Source organism: Bos javanicus, chromosome Y (genome assembly GCF_032452875.1).
Source record: "Bos javanicus breed banteng chromosome Y, ARS-OSU_banteng_1.0, whole genome shotgun sequence".
Taxonomy (NCBI): Eukaryota; Metazoa; Chordata; class Mammalia; order Artiodactyla; family Bovidae; genus Bos; species Bos javanicus.
Window position 1 is genome coordinate 147844 of NC_083898.1, and position 21536 is coordinate 169379.

General features: G+C 39.1%; 1 protein-coding gene across 2 annotated transcripts in view; it reads left to right on the forward strand.

Annotated features, from left to right (window-relative positions):
* Window positions 1-3742: 3742 nt before the first annotated feature.
* LOC133243843 (centriole and centriolar satellite protein OFD1-like) overlaps window positions 3743-21536 on the forward strand; it is a 64527-nt gene continuing 46733 nt past the window's right edge. Inside the window, exons 1-5 of one of the 2 annotated variants that reach the window (XM_061410568.1) lie at window positions 3743-4086; window positions 4342-4440; window positions 10473-10673; window positions 13058-13126; window positions 13215-13245. In XM_061410568.1, coding sequence (XP_061266552.1) covers window positions 4348-4440; window positions 10473-10673; window positions 13058-13126; window positions 13215-13245 — 394 coding nt within the window. In that variant the 5' untranslated portion in view covers window positions 3743-4086; window positions 4342-4347. Of the gene's footprint in view, window positions 4087-4341; window positions 4441-10472; window positions 10674-12992; window positions 13127-13214; window positions 13246-21536 lie in introns of those variants that run through there. The other variant, XM_061410567.1, reaches the window with a different exon arrangement.

The window sequence follows — 21536 nt, forward strand, 5'->3', positions numbered from 1 at the left end:
AAATCCAGCTTGAACATATGGAAGTTTCCTGTTCATGTACTGTTGAAGCCCCATTTGGAGAATTTTGAGCATTACTTTGCTAGATTGTGAGGTGAGTGCAACTATGATATAGTTTGAACACTGTTTGGCATTACTTCTCTTTGGGATTGGAATGAATACTGACTTTCCCAGTCCTGTGGCCACTGCTGAGTTCTCCAAATTTGCTGGCAACTGAGTGCAGCACTTTAACAACATCATCTTTTAGGCCTTGAACTAGCTCAGCTGGAATTCCATCACCTCCACTAGCTTTGTTCATAGTGATGCTTCCTAAGGCCCACTTGACTTTGCATTCCAGGATGTCTGGCTCTAGGTGAGTGATCACACCATCGTGGTTATCTGGATCATGAAGATCTTTTTTGTAAAGTTATCCTGTGTATTGTTGCCACCTCTTAATAGCTCCTGCTTCTGTTAGGTCCATACCATTTCAGTCCTTTATTGAGCACATCATTGCATGAGATATTCTCTTGGTATCTCCACTTTTCTTGAAGAGATCTCTAGTCTTTCCCATTCTATTGTTTTCCTCTGTTTCTTTGCATTGATCACTGAAGAAGGCTTTCTCATCTCTCCTTGCTGTCCTTTGGAAATCTGCATTCAGAAGGATATGTCTTTCCTTTTCTTCTTTGCCTTAAGCTTCAGTTCTTTTCTCAGCTATCTGTAACACCTCCTCAAGCAACAACCTTTTGCCTTCTTGCATTTCTTGTTCTTCGGGGTAGTCTTCATTAGTGCCTCCTGTACAATGTCATGAACCTCCACCCATATTCTTCAAGTGGTCTATCAGATCTAATCCCTTGAATCTATCTGTCACTCCCATGATATAATTATAAGGGATTTGATTTCCCTTACTGAATGGCCTGGTGATTTCCCTTACTGTTTTCAATTTATGACACCACCCTTATAGCAGAAAGTGAAGAAGAACTCTTTAAAGAGCCTCTTGATAAAAGTGAAAGGATGAAAAAGTTGGCTTAAAGCTCAACATTCAGAAAACTAAGATTATTACATCCGATCCCATCACTTTATGGGAAATAGATGGGGAAACAGTGTCTGACTTTATTTTGGGGGCTCCAAAATCACTGTAGATGGTGACTGCAAGCATGAAATGAAAAGACGCTTACTCCTTGGAAGGAAAGTTATGACCAACCTAGACAGCATATTGAAAAGCAGAGGCATTACTTTGTCAACAAAGATCTGTCTAGTCAAAGCTATGGTTTTTCCAGTAGTCATGTATGGATGTGAGAGTTGGACTGTAAACAGCTGAGTGCCAAAGAATTGATGCTTTTGAGCTGTCGTGTTGGAGAAGAGTCTTGAGAGTCCCTTGGACTGCAAGGAGATCCAACCAGTCCATCCTACAGGAGATCAGTCCTGGGTGTTCATTGGAAGGACTGATGCTGAAGCTGAAACTCCAGTATTTTGGCCACCTGATGCGAAGAGCGGACTTATTTAAAACGACCCTGATACTGGGAAAGATTGAGGGCAGGAGGAGAAGGGGACAACAGAGAATGAGATGGTTGGATGGCATCATCGACTCAATGCACATGGATTTGGGTGGACTCCAGGAATTGGTGATGGACAGGGAGGCCAGGTGTGCTGTGGTTCACGGGGTTGCAAAGAGTCAGACACGACTCAGTGACTGAACTGAACTGAAATGAACTTCAATTTAAATCTGAATTTTGCAAAAAGGAGTTCATGTTCCTAGCCACAATCACCTCCCAGTCTCCTTTTTGCTGACTGTATAGAGATTCTCCATCTTTTCCTGCAAAGAATATAATCAAACTGACTTTGGCATTGACCATCTGGTAATGTCCATTTGTAGAGTTCTCTTGTATTGTTTAACAACAGTACAGTACTTGCAGAAAAACCAAAATTTAGACCAAGAAACAGGATGGAAAGCTCAGAAATAAGCCCATGAACTTATGGGTACCTTATTTTTTTTTTTACAAAGGATGCAAGATAGCAAGGGAAACTATGTACTTAGTCGCTTAGTTGTGTCCAACTCTTTGTGACCCCATGGACTGTAGCCACCAGGCTTCTCTTTCCATGGGGATTCTCCAGCAAGAATAATGAAGTGGGTACTATAAGGACAGTGTTTTCACTGACAACTCTCAGAATGGGAGAAAATAATAGCCAAAAAAAAAAAAAAAGACATCAATTTCCAAAATATACAAGCAGCTCATATAACTCAATTCCAGAAAAACAAACAACCAAATCAAAAAGTGGGAAAAAGACCTAAACAGACATTTCACCAAAGATGACGTTCAGATAGCTAACAAATACATGAAAAGATGCCCAACACTGCTCATTATTAGAGAAATGCAAATCAAATCTACAATCAGATATCACCTCACATGGGCCAGAATGGCCCTCATCAAAAAGTCTACAAAAAATAAATGCTGGAGAGGGTGTGGAGAAAAAGGAACTCTCTTGCACTGCTGGTGGGAATGTAAATTGATACAGCCACTATGGAAGATGGTATGGAGATTCCTTTAAAAACTAGAAATAAAACCTCCATATGACACAGCAATCCCACTCCTAGGCATAGGCCCTAGGAAACCAAAATTGAAAGAGACACATGTATCTCATTGTTCACTGCAGCACTATTTACAATAGCTAGATCATGGAAGAGACCTAGATGTCTATCAACAAACGCATGTATAAGAAAGTTGCAGTACATACCCAGGAAGGAATATTACTCAGCCATAAATAGGAATGCATCTGAGTCAGTTCTAATGAGGTGCATGAACCTAGAGCTTATTATACAGAGTTAAAAAAGTCAGCAAGAGAAAGATAAATATTTTATACTAATGCCTATATGTGGAATCTAATAATATGGTACTGATGGATTTATTTTTAGGTCATACAACTCAATACCAGAAAACAAACAACCCAATCAAAAAGTGGGGAAAAGACCTAAACAGACATTTCACCAAAGATGACATACAGATGGCTAACAAACATATGAAAAGAAGCTCAGACATAAAGAACAGACATAGAGAAGACCTACGGATAGCAGGAGAGTGGAGGAGAGGGTGGGGTGACACAGAGGATAAGCTAGGAAATGGAGAAGATAACACAGAAACTTACATTACCATATTTAAAATATCCAACAGTAATTTGCTGTATACCTGAGGGAACTCAAACAGGGGCTTTGTATCAACCTAGAGGGGTAGAACGGTGAAGGGGATGGGAGGGAGGTTCCAGAGGGAGGAACATATGTATCTATGGGTGATTCATGTTGACATTTTACAGAAAACAACAAAATTCTATAAAGCAAAAAAAAAAAAAAAAAGCAATTATCCTTCAATTAAAAACAAATTAAAAACCTGGGCTGCGTGACCCAGTGAAAGGTATTAGAAGAAGCAAAGCATCTAAGTAGTCGCGTGTACAGACTGAATGTCCATGAGGTAAGGATGAGTGGGACAGAAGTGGAAGAAAAGGCTGACACGCAGTAAAAGGCACTTCCCCCGAGTCCCAGAGCACCAATCACCTACTAGCTCCACCCTCCTAGAGACACTGGCAATTAAAATGACCGGTCTGTTACCCAGGTATCAACCCGTGCTCCTCGGCTTCCCTGTGGACACTGCGGAAGCACAGCACGCCAGACTCCGGGATACCGCCTTCGCCAGTGGGCTGAACTTCCGGCAGCACAGCTAGGTAACTTGGCGCCTGCGCCTTAGAGCCCCAGACTGTAGCTGCTATGCTCGAAGGACTTCCGGGGCGGGTGGGATAAGTTCTGAGCCGCGCGAACTCCGGCCGCTGCTGCGCTTTGTCTAGTCTTCTGTCTTCCGGTTCCTACCCGTTAGAGGGGCGCGTGGGCCATAGGTAGCCCACCGGCCAGAACCGCCAAGAAGTGTGCGTTTCTGTCTGAGTTCCTAGTTAGGAGTGCAAGGCAGAAGCTTCACCTTGTTCCTCCCCATTCTCTGGGACAGAGCCAGGGGTGTGAAGGCAGGTGTTGCCCTAAGCCAGAGCCTGCGTCCCACGTTCGGACGCAAACGGGGCACGGCAGGACACGCTGGGGAGGGATCCGGAGGAAGTCGACGCCTGACAGCTCAGGTAGGTACAGCGGCACCTTCCTCGGTGGAAGTGAAGCCTTTGTTTCTGTTGTGTGTGTTAGTTCCTTAGTCGTGTCCGACTTTTACGACCCCGTGAACTGTTGGAGTGGGTTGCCATTTCCTTCTCCAACTTGTTTCCTAACCCTAACCCTTTTCCCCTTGGACTTCTGAAGTCTTCCTTAGAGACCACTGGTCTGTTTGCAGAAGTTAACATCTCCTCTGCCCTCTGGGTAACCCATAACCATTTCTTTTCTAGTCCGTCATGCCCCTTAAATCTGATGTGTTGAGTCAAGATGAACTTCGCAAAAAGCTGTACCAGACGTTTACAGATCGAGGTATACTGGACACACTCAAGGTATCAGTTATAGTCCTGTTATGTAAGTTTTACAAGTGTAACCTGTAACAGGTGGTACACATGTAAATACATCCACGTCTTGGGGGTTAAAAATAGCATGATACACAGATGGTGTTGGTGACTTTTATTGCTCTGTTCACTCTTTAATCATCAAACAGTAAACACATTTTAGTAAGGTTGCTGCTGCTGCTGCGAAGTCGCTTCAGTCGTGTTCGATTCTGTGTGGCCCCATAAGACGGTAGCCTACCAGGGTTCCCCATCCCTGGGATTCTCCAGGCAAGAACACTGGAGTGGGTTGCCATTTCCTTCTCCAGTGCATGAAAGTGCAAAGTGAAAGTGAAGTCACTCAGCTGGGTCCGACTGTTAGTGACCCCATGGACTGCAGCCTACCAGGCTCCTACCTCCATGGATTTTCCAGGCAAGAGTACTGGAGTGGGGATGCCGTTGCCTTCTCCTTTAGTAAGATTGTTGCTGCTGCTGCTGCTGCTAAGTCGCTTCAGTCGTGTCTGACTCTGTTTGTTTTAAAAATCAGTTATAGTGGTTCCTGAATCAAATGGTTTTGTAATAGTTACATTTGAATGGAGGATATTGACAGCATGTAGAAAACATTAAGGGACTAATTACAGTAGAAAAGTTTGAGTAATGAGAAAATTCTTTAAAAGATATTGAAAGGTATGAACCCTTGCACAGCAAATATTTCTTAATAAATTTCATGTATCGATTAATAGCAGGGAGTAGGATTAGTTCAAATGTGTTTTCTACCTGAAGTATTTCTAAGATACAAAAACAATGGAGGAGGCAGAACAAAAGATTTTTCCCTGAGTTCCCTCTTTAAGTGTAAACTTTAGTGGTGATCATTTTCCTGTGTGTGGTTTTTGTTTTTAAGAACATATCTTTTGCTGAAGTTTTCACTTTCATCACAGGTTCAAAGGATTTGTTAACAAAATAAGACACTTGTTGTATACAAGTAAATAATACAAATATTTATTAGAAAGTTATCTAGCTTTCATTTAATATACTAACATTAAAAGAAAATCAAAATAGGAATAGCAGGGAATACATCATCAAATTGGGTTTTGACCAACATCCAGACTTAAACGGCGCTTGGAAGTCCCATGTCATAGCACTTTTGGAGTACCAGTTGGGAAGAGGTCCCAGGCAGTGAGTCTGCTCCGTGGGTGAGACTTCAAAGATTGCAGTTTGGGATTCCCACTTATAATCCCAGGGCTGATGCAAACTGATATCATCATCAATCAGTTCAATTCAGTCACTCAGTTGTACCCAACTCTTTGCAACCCCATAGGCTGGAGCACACCAGGCTTCCCTGTCCATCACCAAGTCCCAAAGCTTGCTCAAACTAATGTCTGTCAGGTTGGTGATGCCATCCAACCATCATCCTCTATGTCCCCCTCTCCTCCTGCCTTCTGTCTTTCCCAGCATCGGGGTCTGTTTCTAATGAGGACAAGAATCCCTTAAAAGAAGTGGAGTAACCCTCATACTCAACAAAAGAGTAAGAAATGCAGTTCTTGGGTGCAATCTCAAAAACAACAAAATGATCTTTGTTCATTTCCTGGGCAAGCCATTCAACATCACAGTAATCCAGGTCTGTTCCGTGGGCACTAAAACAGAAGAAGCTGAAACTTAATGGTTCTATGAAGCCCTACATAGATGGTCCTTCTGACCAGCGTTAGCTTATTCTTCACTGTAGTTTTGATCTGCATTTCTCTAATAATTAGTCATGTTGAGCATCTTTTCATGTGCTTCTTGACTATCTGTGTGTCTTCTTTGGAGAAATGTTTATGTAGATCTTCGTCCATTTTTTGATTGGGTTGTTTGTTGTTTTGCTATTGAACTGCACAACCCATCCATTTGCAAATATTTTCTTTCATTCCCAGATTTGTCTTTTCATCTTGTTTATGGTTTCCTTTGCTTTGCAAAAGTTTTTACTATTAGGCCCCATTTGTTAATTTAAAAAAAATTTTATTACTCCAGGTGGTTGGTCAAAAAACATCTTGCTGTGATTTATGTTAAAGAGTGTTCTGCTTACGTTTTCCTCTCAGAGTTTTACTAACATAGTGTTAATTAACCCATTATGTCTTTGACCCATTTTGAGTTTATTTTTCTGTACCATGTTAGAGAATGTTATAATTTTGTGTATAAAAACATATAACTGTCCAGTTTTCCCAGCACCACTTTTGGAAGAAACTGTCTTTTCTCCACTGTATTTTCTTGTCTCCTTTTTTACAGATTATGTGGTGATAGGTGCGTGGGTTTATCTCTGGACTTTTTATCCTGTGCCGTTGATCTGTATTTTGTATTTCTGCCAGTTTTGTACTGTCTCGATTACTGTAGTTTTGTGGTGTCATCTGAAGTCAGGGGCCCTGATTCCTCCAATTCTTTTTTTCTTTCTCAAGATTGCTTTACTTATTTGGGTATTATAGTCATTTTCACAATATTGATTCTTCCAACTGATCTTATGTCATCTTTGATTTCTTTCATCACTGTTTTCTGAGTACGGGCCTTTTGCCTCCTTAGAAAGATTTATTCCTAAGTGTTTTATTCTTTTTGTTGCATTGGTAAATGGGATTGTTTCCTTAATTTCTCTTTTTGATCTTTCATTGTTAATGTATAGAGATGCAAGAGATTTCTGTTTATTAATTTTGTGTTTATGACTTTACCAAATTCATTAATTAGCTCTCATAATCAATGAGTTTTGTGGTGGCATCTTTAAGATTTTCTAGCTACAGTACATTTGCAAACAGAGAGAGAGTTTAACTTCTTTTTAAATTTGGATTCCTTGTATTTTTCTTCTCTATTTGCCTTGGCAAGGACTTCCAAAACTATGTTGCATAATAGTGGCAAGAGTGCACATCCTTTCTTATTCCTTATCTTAGAGGAAATGCTTTCATGTTTTCATCATTGAGAATGATGTTTACTGTGCATTCATTGTATATGGCCTTTATTATGTTGAGGTAGGATCCCTCTATGCCCACTTTCTGGAGAGTATTTTTCTTATTATAAATTGGTATTGAAATTTGTCAAACTTTTCCAGCATCTATTGAGATGAGCATATGCTTTTTTATTCTTCAGCTTGTTAATATGGTGTATCACAGTGATTTGTGTATATTGAAGAATCCTTGCCTCCCTGGGATAAATCCCACTTAATCATTATGTATGATTGTTTTAATGTGTTGCTGGATTCTTTTTGCTAGTGTTTTGTTGAAAATTGTTGAATCTGTGTTCATGTGTTATAGTGGCTGTAATTTTCTTGTGATATCTTTGTCTGGTTATAGTATCAGAGTGATAGTGGCCTTGTAGAATGAGTTTGGGACTGTTCCTCCCTCTGCAACTTGGTGAACAAATTTGAGAAGGATAGGTGTTAACTCTTCTCAAAATGTTTGATAGTATTTGTATGTAAAGCTATCTGATCCAGGACTTTTGTTGCAAGATTCTACAGTTTCAGTTTTATTACTTGTCATTGATCTGTTTATTTCTGCCTGGTTCAGTCTTAGAAGTTTGTACTGCTCTAAGTGTTTGTCTATTTTTTCTAGGTTGTCATTGCTTGTAATCTCATCCTTTGTATTTCTGTAGAGTCAGTTGTAACTTTTCATTTCTAATTTTGATTTGAATCCTTTTTCTTTTTCTCTCAGTGAGTCTGGCTAAAGGTTTATCAATTTTATTCTTCTCAAGGAACTAGCTATTATTTAATTGATCTTTGCTATTGTCATTTTGGTGCTACTTCAGGGATTTCTGCTCTGATATTTTATGATTTCTTCTACTAGCATCAGAATTCTTTTGTTCTTTCTCTAGCTGCTTTAGGTGTAAGTTTAGATCGTTGAGTTTTTTTCTTGTTTCTTGAAGTGATTTGAATTGCTATAAATGTCCCTCTTTTAACTGCTTTTTGTTGTGTGCCATAAAGTTTGGGTCATTGTGTTTCTGTTGTTATTTGTTTCTCAGTTCAGTTCAGTTCAGTCACTCAGTCATGTCCAACTCTTTGTTACCCCATGAACTGCACCATGCCAGGCCTCCATATCCATCACCAACTCCCGGAGTTTACCCAAACTCATGTCCATTGAGTCGGTGATGCCATCTAACCATCTTATCCTCTGTTGTCCCCTTCTCCTAATGCCCTCAATCTTTCCCAGCATCAGGGTCTTTTCAAATGAGTCAGCTCTTATTTTTGTATACATTTGGCCAGTCTGTGTCTTTTGGTTGGAGCATTTAATCCATTTCCATTCAAGGTAATTATTCATATGTGTAATCCTATTACTATTTTCTAAATTGTTTTGGATTTGTTTTTTTGTGTCTTTTTCTTCTCCTGTGATTCCTGCCAGGAGAAGTTCCTTTAACATTTGTTGTAAAGCTGATTTGGTGGTTCTGAATTCTCTTAGCTTTTGCTCATCTGAAAAACTTTTGATTTGTCTGTTGAATCTGAATGAGATCCTTTCCAGATAGAGTAATCATTGTTGTATACTCTGTCAACTCATGAGAGATGTGCTTAGGGTATATAACTCTTGTTTCTCCCACTTCCCCTCTTTCCCACAATAGTTGGAAATAGTTGTGGTTTGTTTTTTGGGGTTTTGTTTGTTTGTTTGTTTTTTAAATTAGAGAAAGGTTGATTGCAGGGCCAAGTTAGGAGAACAGGTGACTCATGCTCAAAAAACCCGAATTCCCCTGTGGTTTTGAGGGAGAAGTTTTTAATAGGTAAAATCTTTAGTGAGTGCTCTGTCATTATTTCTACTTTGGGGACATTTCACACTTGAATTCTGAATAGATTTCCCTCTTTGCACTGGCTTCTGGAAAGCCTCCCAGCCACTTTTTGGATTCCTTCTAACAAATGCTATATGGTGTACTTTTGTGTTTGTCTAGATGGAAATTCATCTGTAATGTCATTCCACTGTTTACTTCTCTTCTTTTCCTTTACCCTGCATATGTCCTTCATTTAATTCTTACCCATTTCAGTACTTGTTTGCAAGACACCTTAAATCCTTTTAATTAAGCTGGATCTAAATATATTTCTTCTTGCTATGTTGAATTAGACCATTAAATTTTATTGATGATAAAGGCTGTAACTTAGTATCAGATGAAGCAAAATGTGTATATTCTGTTTTGTGTAGAAGTGTTGTTTACAATAGAATTTTAAATGTACATATAATAAATTTTGTTTTACACTCACCATATACTTTCTACTCTTTAGCTAAAGAAGAGAAGAAAGAGATGTAATAAACCAAGAACTCCATTGGTTTATTCTTTTTATTCTTTTAATAAGAATTTCTTAGATATTGTTTACTGTTAAGCCCCATGAATCTAGGCAGTGTGTGTATTCTTAAGCTCGGCCCAGTTGTATGTTTTCAGATTATGTGGAAAACAGTTAAAGCAAAACCCACTAGTTTGAATAATTTAGGGGATTTTTCTTAAAATCCAGATAAACAATGATACTCATGTTATAACCTTGAGAAAATTAGCCACCTTTAGCCTAAAATTTTCTTATTGTAAAATAGAGGGAAATTATGTTTCACAGTGTCTTGAATTATAAATAGTCCATGTGAAAATGAATCTTAATAAGCATTTGTGGTTTTATTGATTTCTCTCTTGCGTGTATTATTTCTTTTGGGAACCTAATTTTTCTTTCATCAACATACTTTAACATATATAATCCTATTAATATTTAATATTTAAACATTTTCATTTCATATCCTCCAATTATCCACAGAAAGGTGAGGGGCTTAGTAGCCAAGTTTTCTCCTATGTTTGAAACCACAATGAAAAGTTCTGTAACTGAAAAGTGAAATGAGTCTCACCACGTTGTAGCTCACCACCAGTTCAAACTGCTCTTTTCAGAACCCACTGGGTTGTTTGTCTCACAGTGTAAGACAGAGTGCAAGAAAAGATTTCTAAATTTTGGCCATGGATCTTGAACCATTCTGGAAATAAAAGGAAAGATTCTAATTTATGTGACAAATCTGTGAACCTCCAGTGGAAATCCTGTTGAAATTATTTTTTCTCTTGTTTCACTTATGTATTTGTTCTAGACACAAGTCAGAAACCAGCTGATTCATGAACTGATGCACCCTGTACTGAATGGCAAGATGCAGTCCCCATCCATCTCAGTGGAAGAAAGCTGCCTCTTAATAGAAGCCTCCAACTTTCTAGTAGCCAGTCACTTACAGAGATGTGGCTATGAGTATTCACTTTCTGTCTTCTTTCCCGAAAGTGGTTTGGCAAAAGAAAAGGTAACACCTTTTGCTTTTCTGAACTTTTCTCAGAAAATTGCTAAGTGCTCCCTGGATAGCTGGGTCTGTTTCTTTTTTATCTTTCAAACTACATCATGTATTTAGTATAAGGTGACAAAAGAATAGGAAATCTAACATTGTTACCAATTCCTTGGTATCTTGTTTTGTCTTTATAAAATTGTGATGTTTTAGAGCTAGAATTGACCTGACATTCCATGTAGTCTGAGACCCCCAGACTGCCATTTATGTTGAACATCTGTCATGAGACTGGCACTGCTGGTCACTTTGCAGATGGTAGATGGGTTAGGTGGAATCCAGCCTCTGGAGAAATGAGATGATTTACTCAAGTTCATATGATTTGTAAGTGGCAACAGGGCATTAATTTAGGTCTACAATGTGCTTTCTTGACTCTGCTACAGTCTGGTCAGATACTTGTCCTCTTTGTGATTACATAAGAGAAGAATAACTTCTAAAAGCCTGTGGAGTTCTTCAATAGTAAAATAGCTTTTTCCTAATGATTTTAACTGTCTGTCTACCAACCATTGAACATAATAGTTACACTTCGGTTTTTTTAAAAGCAGATATAGGAAATTTCCTCTTTTTTTTTAATAGACTTAATTTTTTAGAACAATTTATGTTTACAGCAAAAAAGCAGTGCATTTGCTCCCTGACCCCACACAAGCACAGCCCCTCAACCCCGGCATTTTCTACTATGTACATTTTTACATTCAGTGAACGTACATTGGCACATCATTATCATCTGAAGTCTATAGTTTACATTAGGGTTCAGTCTTGGGGTTGTCCCTGTGTTTTTGCTGTTTATCTGGGCCATAATTGCCCAAAAGTGTGATACTCAGAAGTTTTAAGAAAACAATAGTGTTATTATTGGAAAAAACTTAAAATTTAGATGTCTTGTATAGACACTTTCCTGGTAGTTCACTGCCTTAAACTCCATGCTCCCAATGCAGGGAATCTGGGTTCAATCTTTGCTCAGAGAACTTGATCCCACATACCACAGCTAACACCAGCACCACCAAATAAATACTAAATCAATAATGAATAAATACAGTATATTTAACAACTAAATTTTAGCAGCATTAGGAATTCTTTTTTTATCCTTCCATCTAAATTTCTCATATTTCACAATTTTGCTGCTTGAATGAATAATAATCACATAGTTATAACATTGATCTAGTTCACACACTTAAAGGTTTCTATAGTATAAAATATTGTCTTTAAAGGAAAACCAACTGAAAATTATATCAGTGTCCTCAGGGTAGAGATAATAAGCAATACATATGGTAATAGAAATACATGTGAAAAATATTTACTCAAGGAACTATCCTGATGGTGCAGTGACTAAGACTCTACCTGCCAGTACAGAGGACATATTCGTTTCCTTGGTTGGGGAAGATCCAGCATGCAGAGCAACTAAGCCCCCAAGCCCTAGAGCTTATACTCTGTAATAAGAGAAGCCACTGCAATGAAAAGCCTGCACACTGCAGTAAAGAATAGCCCCCACTGGCCACAACCAGAGAAAGCCCCTGTGCAACAGTGAAGACCCAGTACAACCAAAATAAATATATTTTTTTAATTTACTCAAAATGTTTGACCATAGGTATATCTAAAATAGTTTTAAACATTCATTGTTTTAAAGAGAGTAAAAACTTAGTTTATTTACATTTTGAAGCAATAGTAATTTTAAAACTTCATTGTAATTGAGAGACGCTGGAATACACTCATATGTTCATGGTGCCTCAGATATTTGAGAGTCAGCTGTAAGTCATTAACCATTTCTGTTATTTCTGTCAGGCATATCATTTTTTAAATATATATCTAATTTTAAGTTTGTTTTCATGCTGTGTTTTCACTGCTGCACTGGCTTTTCTCTAGTTGTGGCAAGCAGGGGCTACTTTGTTTTGGCATGAGGATTCTCATTGCAGTGGCTTCTCTTTTAGTGGAGGATGGGCTTTATGGCCCGTGGGCTTCAGTGACTGTGGCATGTGAGCTGTTGAGCACTGGCTTAGTAGTTTTGGTGCTCCAGGCTTACCTGCTCCATGGCATGTGGGATCTTAGCAGATCAGGGATTGAACTTGTGTCTCCTACATTGGCAGGTGGATTCTTCACCACTGAGCCACCAGACAAGCTCTAGGCATATTATGCTTTATGTGAATTATTTGGAGGTTAATTACATGATCAAGAGAAATTTTATCCTTTTGACCTCAATGTTTAGTGTAATTTATTTAATAGTGGTAACATTTTATGTTACTAGCATAGTTACAATCTTATTTAACTTGAACTATGATTTTTAGTTTAAAATTCAGAAACATCTCAGATAATGACTTAATCATTGATGTTAAAATATGTGTGCTTTTTTTTTTAAGGTATTTACTATGCAGAATCTATTACATCTTTTTAAAATCAGTCCTGAATCCAGTCTCTACAAGTCACTGGTAGGATTGTTTAGTTTTTAATAACCTGCTTTGGTTTGTTAATAAAAACTGAATAGTTGAATGAAAATAAACTGTTTTCTTTTAACAGATTTCAGGATTTGATAAAGAAAACCAAAAAGGTAGGAGCCTTCATCTTTGTGGAGAATAGGAACATTTTTGTTATGTGTTTTTTTATATGAAGCTAATAATTTTTAGGTGGAAGAATAGGGAATTTACATTGAATCATTTGATTTTCCTTGTTAGCGATACGTTTTTAAATAGAATCATTCATCTGTTTTGACAAATGTGGATCTTTTCTCCTAGTTTTCAACCTTTTAAGATAGCTCTTACTCAAATAAGAAAACTAGAGATAGCATCAAGAGCCCTACAAACAGCTTGAAAGCTAGTTTTTTTAAAGATAACCACTGTATGGAACATTTCCAAAACAAAGAGAACAATGTTTAGGTGTGTTTGTATCCTAGACATCCCACAAGTCCAGTGTATTGAGTTGTGTATTCATATTTGCTTAAAGAATGAACTGTATGTTGTATGTTATTTTTGTAATCAAGTGTTTATATAAATCTGATGCTAAGTCGCTTCAGTCATGTATCACTCTTTGTGACCCTATGGACTACAGCCCACCAGACTCCTCTGTCTTTGGGATTTCCTGGGAAAGAATAATAGAGTGGGTTGCCATTTCCTCCTCCAGGCAATCTTCCTGACCCAGGGAAGTCTCCTGAATTGGCAGGTAGGTTCTTTACCTCTAGCGCCATCTGGGAAGTACAACTACTCTGAGATAATAGAAAAAATATATATATTGATCTCTACCCCCAGGTTCCTGCACACAGCTCTGCAAACCCATGTAATCCACTAGGAATATATGGAGCAGCTCTTGTTCTCATGTTGGTCTTTGACCTCAGTTCTTGTCACAGGGCTCCTGAAACCCTTGTAGTTTCCTAGGGGATAGGGGTGTCTTCTGTTTGAATGAGCCAGCACTGGGTATGCTCCTGGATGGGGACTGGTCACCAAAAAGACCAAGCCATGATTAGAAGCCTGGGGTTTTCAGCCCTGCCTACCCCCCCATTCTGTTGAAGGGAGAAGGACTAAAAATGATGTTAATAATGAATCATGCATTGTGATGAAGTTTTCCTAAATCCCAAAAGTATAGAGTTCAGAGAGTTTCCAGGTCAGTGAACAGGTGGAGGTGCTGGAAGAGTGGCATGCCTGAAGAAGGCATGGAATTCCAGGCTTCTGCTTGGCTCCTGTGCAGTACTTCCATTCAGCTGTTCAGCTGTTTCCTTTATTATGTCCTTTAATAAACTACCAAGTCTAAGAGCTTCACTGAGTTTTTGTGCTGCTCTGACACGTTCAGCAAGCCCACAGAGGAGGGTGGCATCTCCTATTGATAGCCATTGCTCAGAACCACAGGTGGCAACCTGGCCTGGGGGCTGGCATCTGAAGCAGTATTGTATCTATGAGGGGTGGGGAATCAGTCTTGTCGGAGTGAGACCCCTCACCCATGGCATCAGGTCCTAGCTCCAGGTAGACAATGTCAGAATTAAGTTAAATTTTAGGACACACAGCTGGCCTCATAAGAATATGGCTTGATGTGGGGAGAAACCCCCACACTTCAGGTAAGCAGGGCTGCCGGGAGTGAAGTGTGGTGCCCCGTTCTGTGTAAAAGCCAAGGAGGCTGACAGGGAGTGGAGAGGTGAAAGAGGTGGATTTTTTCCTACACAGAAGGACGAAAGCTGAGGTTCTTTTTCCCTTTACAACTTCTGTGGGTTGCCAGGCCATGGGCTAGACTTGATGGACTTGGTAGTATGAATGAACATAAGCTGGTAACCTGCCTGTGTTGCCTAACTATTATTTAGAGCTTTTCAAAAAATCTGTAACATATTATGTAATGGCCCTTTCATGTTGGTGTGCTCCTGGATTTTGCCAGCATTGCTACCATGCTCATTAGAACGTTGATTCATCAGTCTTTGGCAAACATTTGAGTACTTTCTGCCAGTCATTAGTCTGTAACTTAACTTCCTGGTCTCCTGGAAGTAATGTTAGCTGAGGATAAGTAAATTGAATTACAAGACATTCTATTTCTGCTTTATTGTATTGTATTATTGGAGTGTAGGTGACTTACAATATTCTATTAATTTCAGCTATACAGAAAAGTTAAACATACTGCTGTTGCTAAGTCGCTTCAGTTGTGTCCGACTCTGTGCGACCCCACAGATGGAAGCCTACCAGGCTCCTCCGTCTCTGGGATTCTCCAGGCAAGAACACTGGAGTAGGTTGCCATTTCCTTCTCCAATGCATGAAAGTAAAAAGTGAAAGTGAAGTTGCTCAGTCGTTCCTGACTCATAGCGACCCCATGGACCGCAGCCCACCAGGCTTCTCCATCAATGGGATTTTCCAGGCGAGAGTACTGGAGTGGGGTGCCATTTACATTCTTTTTAATATTGTTTCCCACATACCCAGTATTATAGGATAATTGAATATGGTTCCCTGTGCTGTACAGTAGGATCTTGTTGTTTCTCCATCCTGTATATAATATTTGGATCACAAGGCACTCTAGATAACCTGCAAAGTAGCTCACCCTTACTGAAGTTGAGGATGGTACTTGATCAAAGGTTGTAGATTCTAAGGCAGTGATGTCTAATATAACTCTGTGATAATGGGAATGTCTGAATCTGTGGTTTCTGATATGGTAGCCACTAACCACTTGCGGTTATTGAGCAAATGTGGTTAGTGTGAAGAACTGAGATTATAATTTAAATAGCTACATGTGGCTACTGGCTGTCACGTTGGACAGCACACATCTAAGTAATTAGCTCCTATCTGTACTGTAACTAATTCAGAAAGAAATTAGAGGCTTTAAAGGGTTTAATCCATTTATTTCTAGGTATTTATATTATTAAAAATAGCTTTAACTTTTAAACATGCTCTTTGATTCTTTCTAGTTCAGAAAGATGTCTGGTCAGCTTCACCCAGCATCCTTGTAAAATCCCTGAAAGTCAGAAAAACTGAGTTACAGACACATCACACATGCTGCTGCTGCTGCTGCTAAGTTGCTTCAGTCGTGTCCAACTCTGTGCAACCCCATAGATGGCAGCCCACCAGGCTCCCTCATCCCTGGGATTCTCCAGGCAAGAACACTGGAGTGGGTTGCCATTTCCTTCTCCAGTTCACACATGCTAGTGGCATAATTTTCATAAAACTCTGGGCTAACAGTAAAATAGCTACTCTTAAAATGAAATTATTTTTAAATTGGTGACTTCTAATTAAGAAATTGTTATTGTTTCAGTCACTGTCATGTGTGACACTTTGCGACCCCATGGACTGCAGCACACAAGTCTCCTATGTCTTCTGTCTTCTAAAGTTAGCTCAAATTCATGTCTATTGAATCAGTGATGCCATCCAACCATCTCTTTCTTTGCCCCTCTCTTCTCCTTTTGCCTTCAGTTTTTCCCAGCATCAGGGTCTTTTCAGTGAGTCAGCTCTTTGCATCAGGAGGACAAAACACTAGAGCTTCTTTAGCCTAAAGAAACTGAGACCATCAGAAAACATGTAGGAAAATGTTTTGTACCTGACTGCTGTATATTTCCTGACAGAGATCTTTGGTCTTATCTAACTGTATCTATACTTAGGGGATGCTGATCTGTTGGATGTTGGTACTGTGTCTGTTGGTACTTTCCCTTAGATTCCACTCACACATCCGTCCCACCCCTAGTTGTTCTTTCAAAGATAAATGGTATAGAGAAAATAGCTGGGTGGAGAATTTGGACACTGGTTCTTTTCTTTCCGGAAGTTAAAGTCCATATCTGTGATCGAAAAAATGATAGATCAGTGGGATAGAATAGAGAACCAAATAAAAGTGAAAAAGGAGAGTGAAAAAGTAGGCTTAAAGCTCAACATTCAGAAAACTAAGATCATGGCATCCGGTCCCATCACTTTATGGCAAATAGATGGGGAAACAGTGGAAACAGTGGCTAACTTTATTTGCTGGTGGCAGGGTAGGTGGCGCTCCAGGAAAACTGCAGATGGTGACTACAACCATGAAATTAAAAGACGCTTACTCCTTGGAAGGAAAGTTATGACCAACCTAGACAGCATATTAAAAAGCAGAGGCATTACTTTGCTAACAATGGTCTGTCTAGTCAAGGCTATGGTTTTTCCAGTGGTCATATATGGATGTGAGAGTTGGACTGTAAAGAAAGCTGAGCACCAAAGAATTGATGTTTTTGAACTGTGGTGTTGGAGAAGACTCTTGGGAGTCCCTTGGACTGCAAGGAGATCCAGCAAGTCCATCCTAAAGGAGATCAGTCCTGGGTGTTCATTGGAAGGACTGATGTTGAAACTCAAACTCCAGTACTTTGGCCACCTGATGTGAACAGCTGACTCATCTGAAAAGACCTTGATGCTGGGAAAGATTGAGGGCAGAAGGAGAAGGGGACGATAGAGGATGAGATGGTTAGATGGCATCACCGACTCAATGGACATGGATTTGGGTAAATTCTGGGAGTTGTTGACAGACAGGGAGGTGCTGCGGTTTATGGGGTCGGCAAGAGTCAGACACAACTGAGCAACTGAAATAAACTGAATACAGTCAACTAGTTTTTGACAAAAGGAAAAGCAATTTACTGGAAGAAAGTCTTTTCAACAAGTGGTGTTGCAGCAATTGGACATTCATAAGCACAAAAATGAACTTAGACTCAGACCTTACACCTTACACAAAAATTCAATGAAAATGAATTATATATCTAAATGTAAAACACAAAATGATAACAAATTCTTGAAGAAAACATTAGGGGAAGATCTTTGTGACCTTGGTTTTTGGTGATGAGATATGACATCAAAAGTGTAATTAAATGAAAGAAAATTGACCAGTTAGATTTTGTTAAAATTTAAAATTGCATTTCTATGAGAGTGAAAAGACAAATAATGATGGGGGAAGTTATTGCCAAAAGACATCCAATAAAGGACTTATGTCAAAAATATATAAGAACTCTGAAAACTCAACAAAGACAAATCAGTTAAAAAATCAGCAAAGGTCTGCATAAATAACTCTCCAAAGAAAATATGCAAACAGCAAGTAAGCATATCAAAAGATGCTCCATATTATTTGTTATTAGACAAATAATATGCAAATTAAAACAGAAATGAAGTAACATTCTGTACCTATTGGAATGGCTAATGTCCAGCTCATCTACAACATTAAATGCTGGAAAGATGTGAAGCAACAGGGGCTGTTACTCATTGCTGGTGGGACAAATGGTATAGTTGCTTGGGGGCAGGGAGTAGTTTGGTGGTACAACTAAACATAGACTTACCAGGTGACCCACCAATCATTGTCCTAGGTATTTACCCAAATGACTTAAACTGCATGTAATTGCTTATAGCAACTTTATTTACAATTGCCAGAAACTGGAAACAAACAAGATATCTTTCTGTAGGGGAATGGATAAGCAGGATATGGTACATCAAAACTGGGAAATACTGTTCAGCTAAAAGAAATGACTATCAAGCCATGCAGAGAGAGAAATGAATCACGAATCTGTGTTGTTAATGTAAGAAGCCCATCTGAAAAGGCCACGGTCTAAGAATCTATATATGTGACATTCTGAGGAAGGCAAAGCTAGAGTGGTCAGCACACCTGACCACCTTGCTGCTAGGTGGTTTCTAGGGATGTGGAGGGAAGGGGTAGGAAGTTGAAGATAGAAAGCATAGGATGTTTTTTAGGGTGGTGAAAGATTACTATAATGGTAGAATACATGGCACTATTTGTCAAATCCTGTAGAGCTTTACAAAGTGTGAACCTTAGTATATGCAAATGTAGGAAGTCAGGTGATCTCAGGATGAAATGCTGCTTGTGACAAAACAATATAAGTGTAGTAACCTCACTGAAGGGGTAACTCTAGAAAGGGATGAAGACTACAACTGAATGCAGAAGGAACTATATAAAGGTTATGTAGTCAAGATGAGAGTTACTTCTCATGGGGGTGCTGGTTGACAATTCTGAAACCGTTATACGTGTGGGCTGGAATTGAACAATAAAGAAAGTGAATAGTAGATGGTGGGAGCCAGGTGGGAACTTACAGATAAACAACAGGCTAAGATGATACATATGGTAATGGTGTTGTTGGAGACATCAATATGAACTCATGTTTAATTTAACATAGATACAGATGAGACATAGAGATATTTATAAATAAGTATGTATGCATAGGTTAATATACATTCATATTTCCTAACTCTGCAGGCTGAGGGGCTAGAAGCAGTGACATCTCAGTTGCAGTGAGCACACCTCAAGCCCAGTTTGCAGAACTAAGATACAGTTTCTAGTACCATTCTGTAATAATCAGAAACCAGGGCTCCTTGCAACAGTGGTTGATTCCAGGAATGGAGCAGAGGCTAACCAATATAATGAACTTGGAGCCCATTATAGTTCCAGAACCTAAGGAAATGCTTAAGAAAAAATTTACAATGTAAGTGCTCCTGAAGGCAAAAGAAAGCTGGAACACCAGGAGCAACAACAACAACAAAAAGAAAAATGGCTGAGTTATATAAATGAGTTATAGAATTAGCTATGAATTATAATTACCAAAGTATAAAGTAGGGGTTCATACTGACACCAAGAAATGAATGGATAAAGGAGACTAGCCATATCCTTCTTCGGGGAGGGGATGTGGAGGAGAGAAGGGGGAAGTGGAACTAATTAGGGGCCTGTGGAAAGAGCTGCAGAACTCACAGCATTAGAGTGCTGAGGTGGAATAATGAATACCTACAGATGACCTACTGCAAGATCCTCAAAGTTTCTGCCAAATGTTGACCTCCTGGAGAGGGAGCCAAGATCTGGCCTCAGCATGAGGAGGGGGATGAGGTGAGAACAGGCTCAGAGGAAATGGTCAGAAGTGGGTGGATGAGAGAGAAGAGTTACAAGGCACTGAATATGAAAGAAAAGTTTATACCTACAGTAGGAGAAATGAAAAAACAGTTCCTTGTGTCATATCACTTATGTGAAATCTAAAATATGTCACGATTGAACCTATCTATGAAACAGACACAGCCTCACAGATGTAGAGAATAGACTTGTGGTTGCCAAGGGGGAGGAGCTTGGGGTAGCAGAGGAAACCTTGTGCATAAACTGAAAACTTACAAGATTTATACTCAGAACTTAAGAAAAAAACAAGTTTCAGGCAATTCCTTGGTGGTCCACTGGTTAGGACTCCATTGTGGGGGACCTGGGTTCAATCCCTGGTTAGGTGCGTAAGAACTCACAAGCCACGTGGCATGGCTTAAAAGAAAAAAGCTTCAAACTATTCAGAAAGGTATAAAGTGAAAGAAAAATAGTCTCAATAGTCTAATTTCATTTTCTGCTGGTACCTAGAATGAAGAGTTTCTTGTGTATCCTATGAGCATTTAGTTTATGGGGATCAAAGTCTATATGTAATTAAAGCACATATGTTCATAAATGGAATCATTATACTGTAGTGCAATTTGCTTCCTTTATCCACCAGTATATCTTTATCTAGCTGTGTACTTAGACTAATTATATTTTTTAAATGTATTTAATTAACCCCCCCTGTTGATAGGGGTTTGCCATTAGAAGTGTGGTGTACGGTGGTATACACTTTTGAGAAAGTCTAGTTCTATAAATTCAGAGAGTGGGTTAAAGGACACTTGCATTTTGAATATCCATAAACACTGACCATTTCCCTCCTGAGTGAAAGAGCATGCCTGCTTTCCTGCTCCCTTGCCAACACTTTTAGTGGTAAGATTAAAACTTTGATAATACATCTATTGAGAAAATAGTATCTTTCTAGTATTTCTAGTCATAGTATTAATTCATATTTATTTATGATTTTGTTCATGTTTATTTGACATTAAAATTATTACCTATAAAGTTTGTCCTTGTCCTATTTTTATATTTTTGTACTGATTTGTAAAAGCTTTTTGATACTACAAAAATTAATCCTCTGTCTTCATATTATGGCAAATACTTGTTTCCAATATGTCATTTGTCTTTTGACTTTGTTCTTTCATGCCATATATAAGTTCTTATTTTCATGTTTGATATCATGCTTCAGTTCAGTTCAGTTCAGTCGCTCAGTCATGTCCGACTCTTTGTGACCCCATGAATCGCAGCACACCAGGCCTCCCTGTCCATCACCAACTTCTGGCGTTCACTCAAACTCATGTCCATTGAGTTGGTAATGCAATCCAGACATCTCATCCTCTGTCATCCCCTTCTCCTCCTGCCCCCAATCCCTCCCAGCATCACAGTCTTTTCCAATGAGTCAACTCTTCTCATGAGGTGGCCAAAGTACTGGAGTTTCAGCTTTAGCATCAGTCCTTCCCATGAATACCCAGGACTGATCTCCTTTAGAATGGACTGGTTGGATCTCCTTGCAGTCCAAGGGAATCTCAAGAG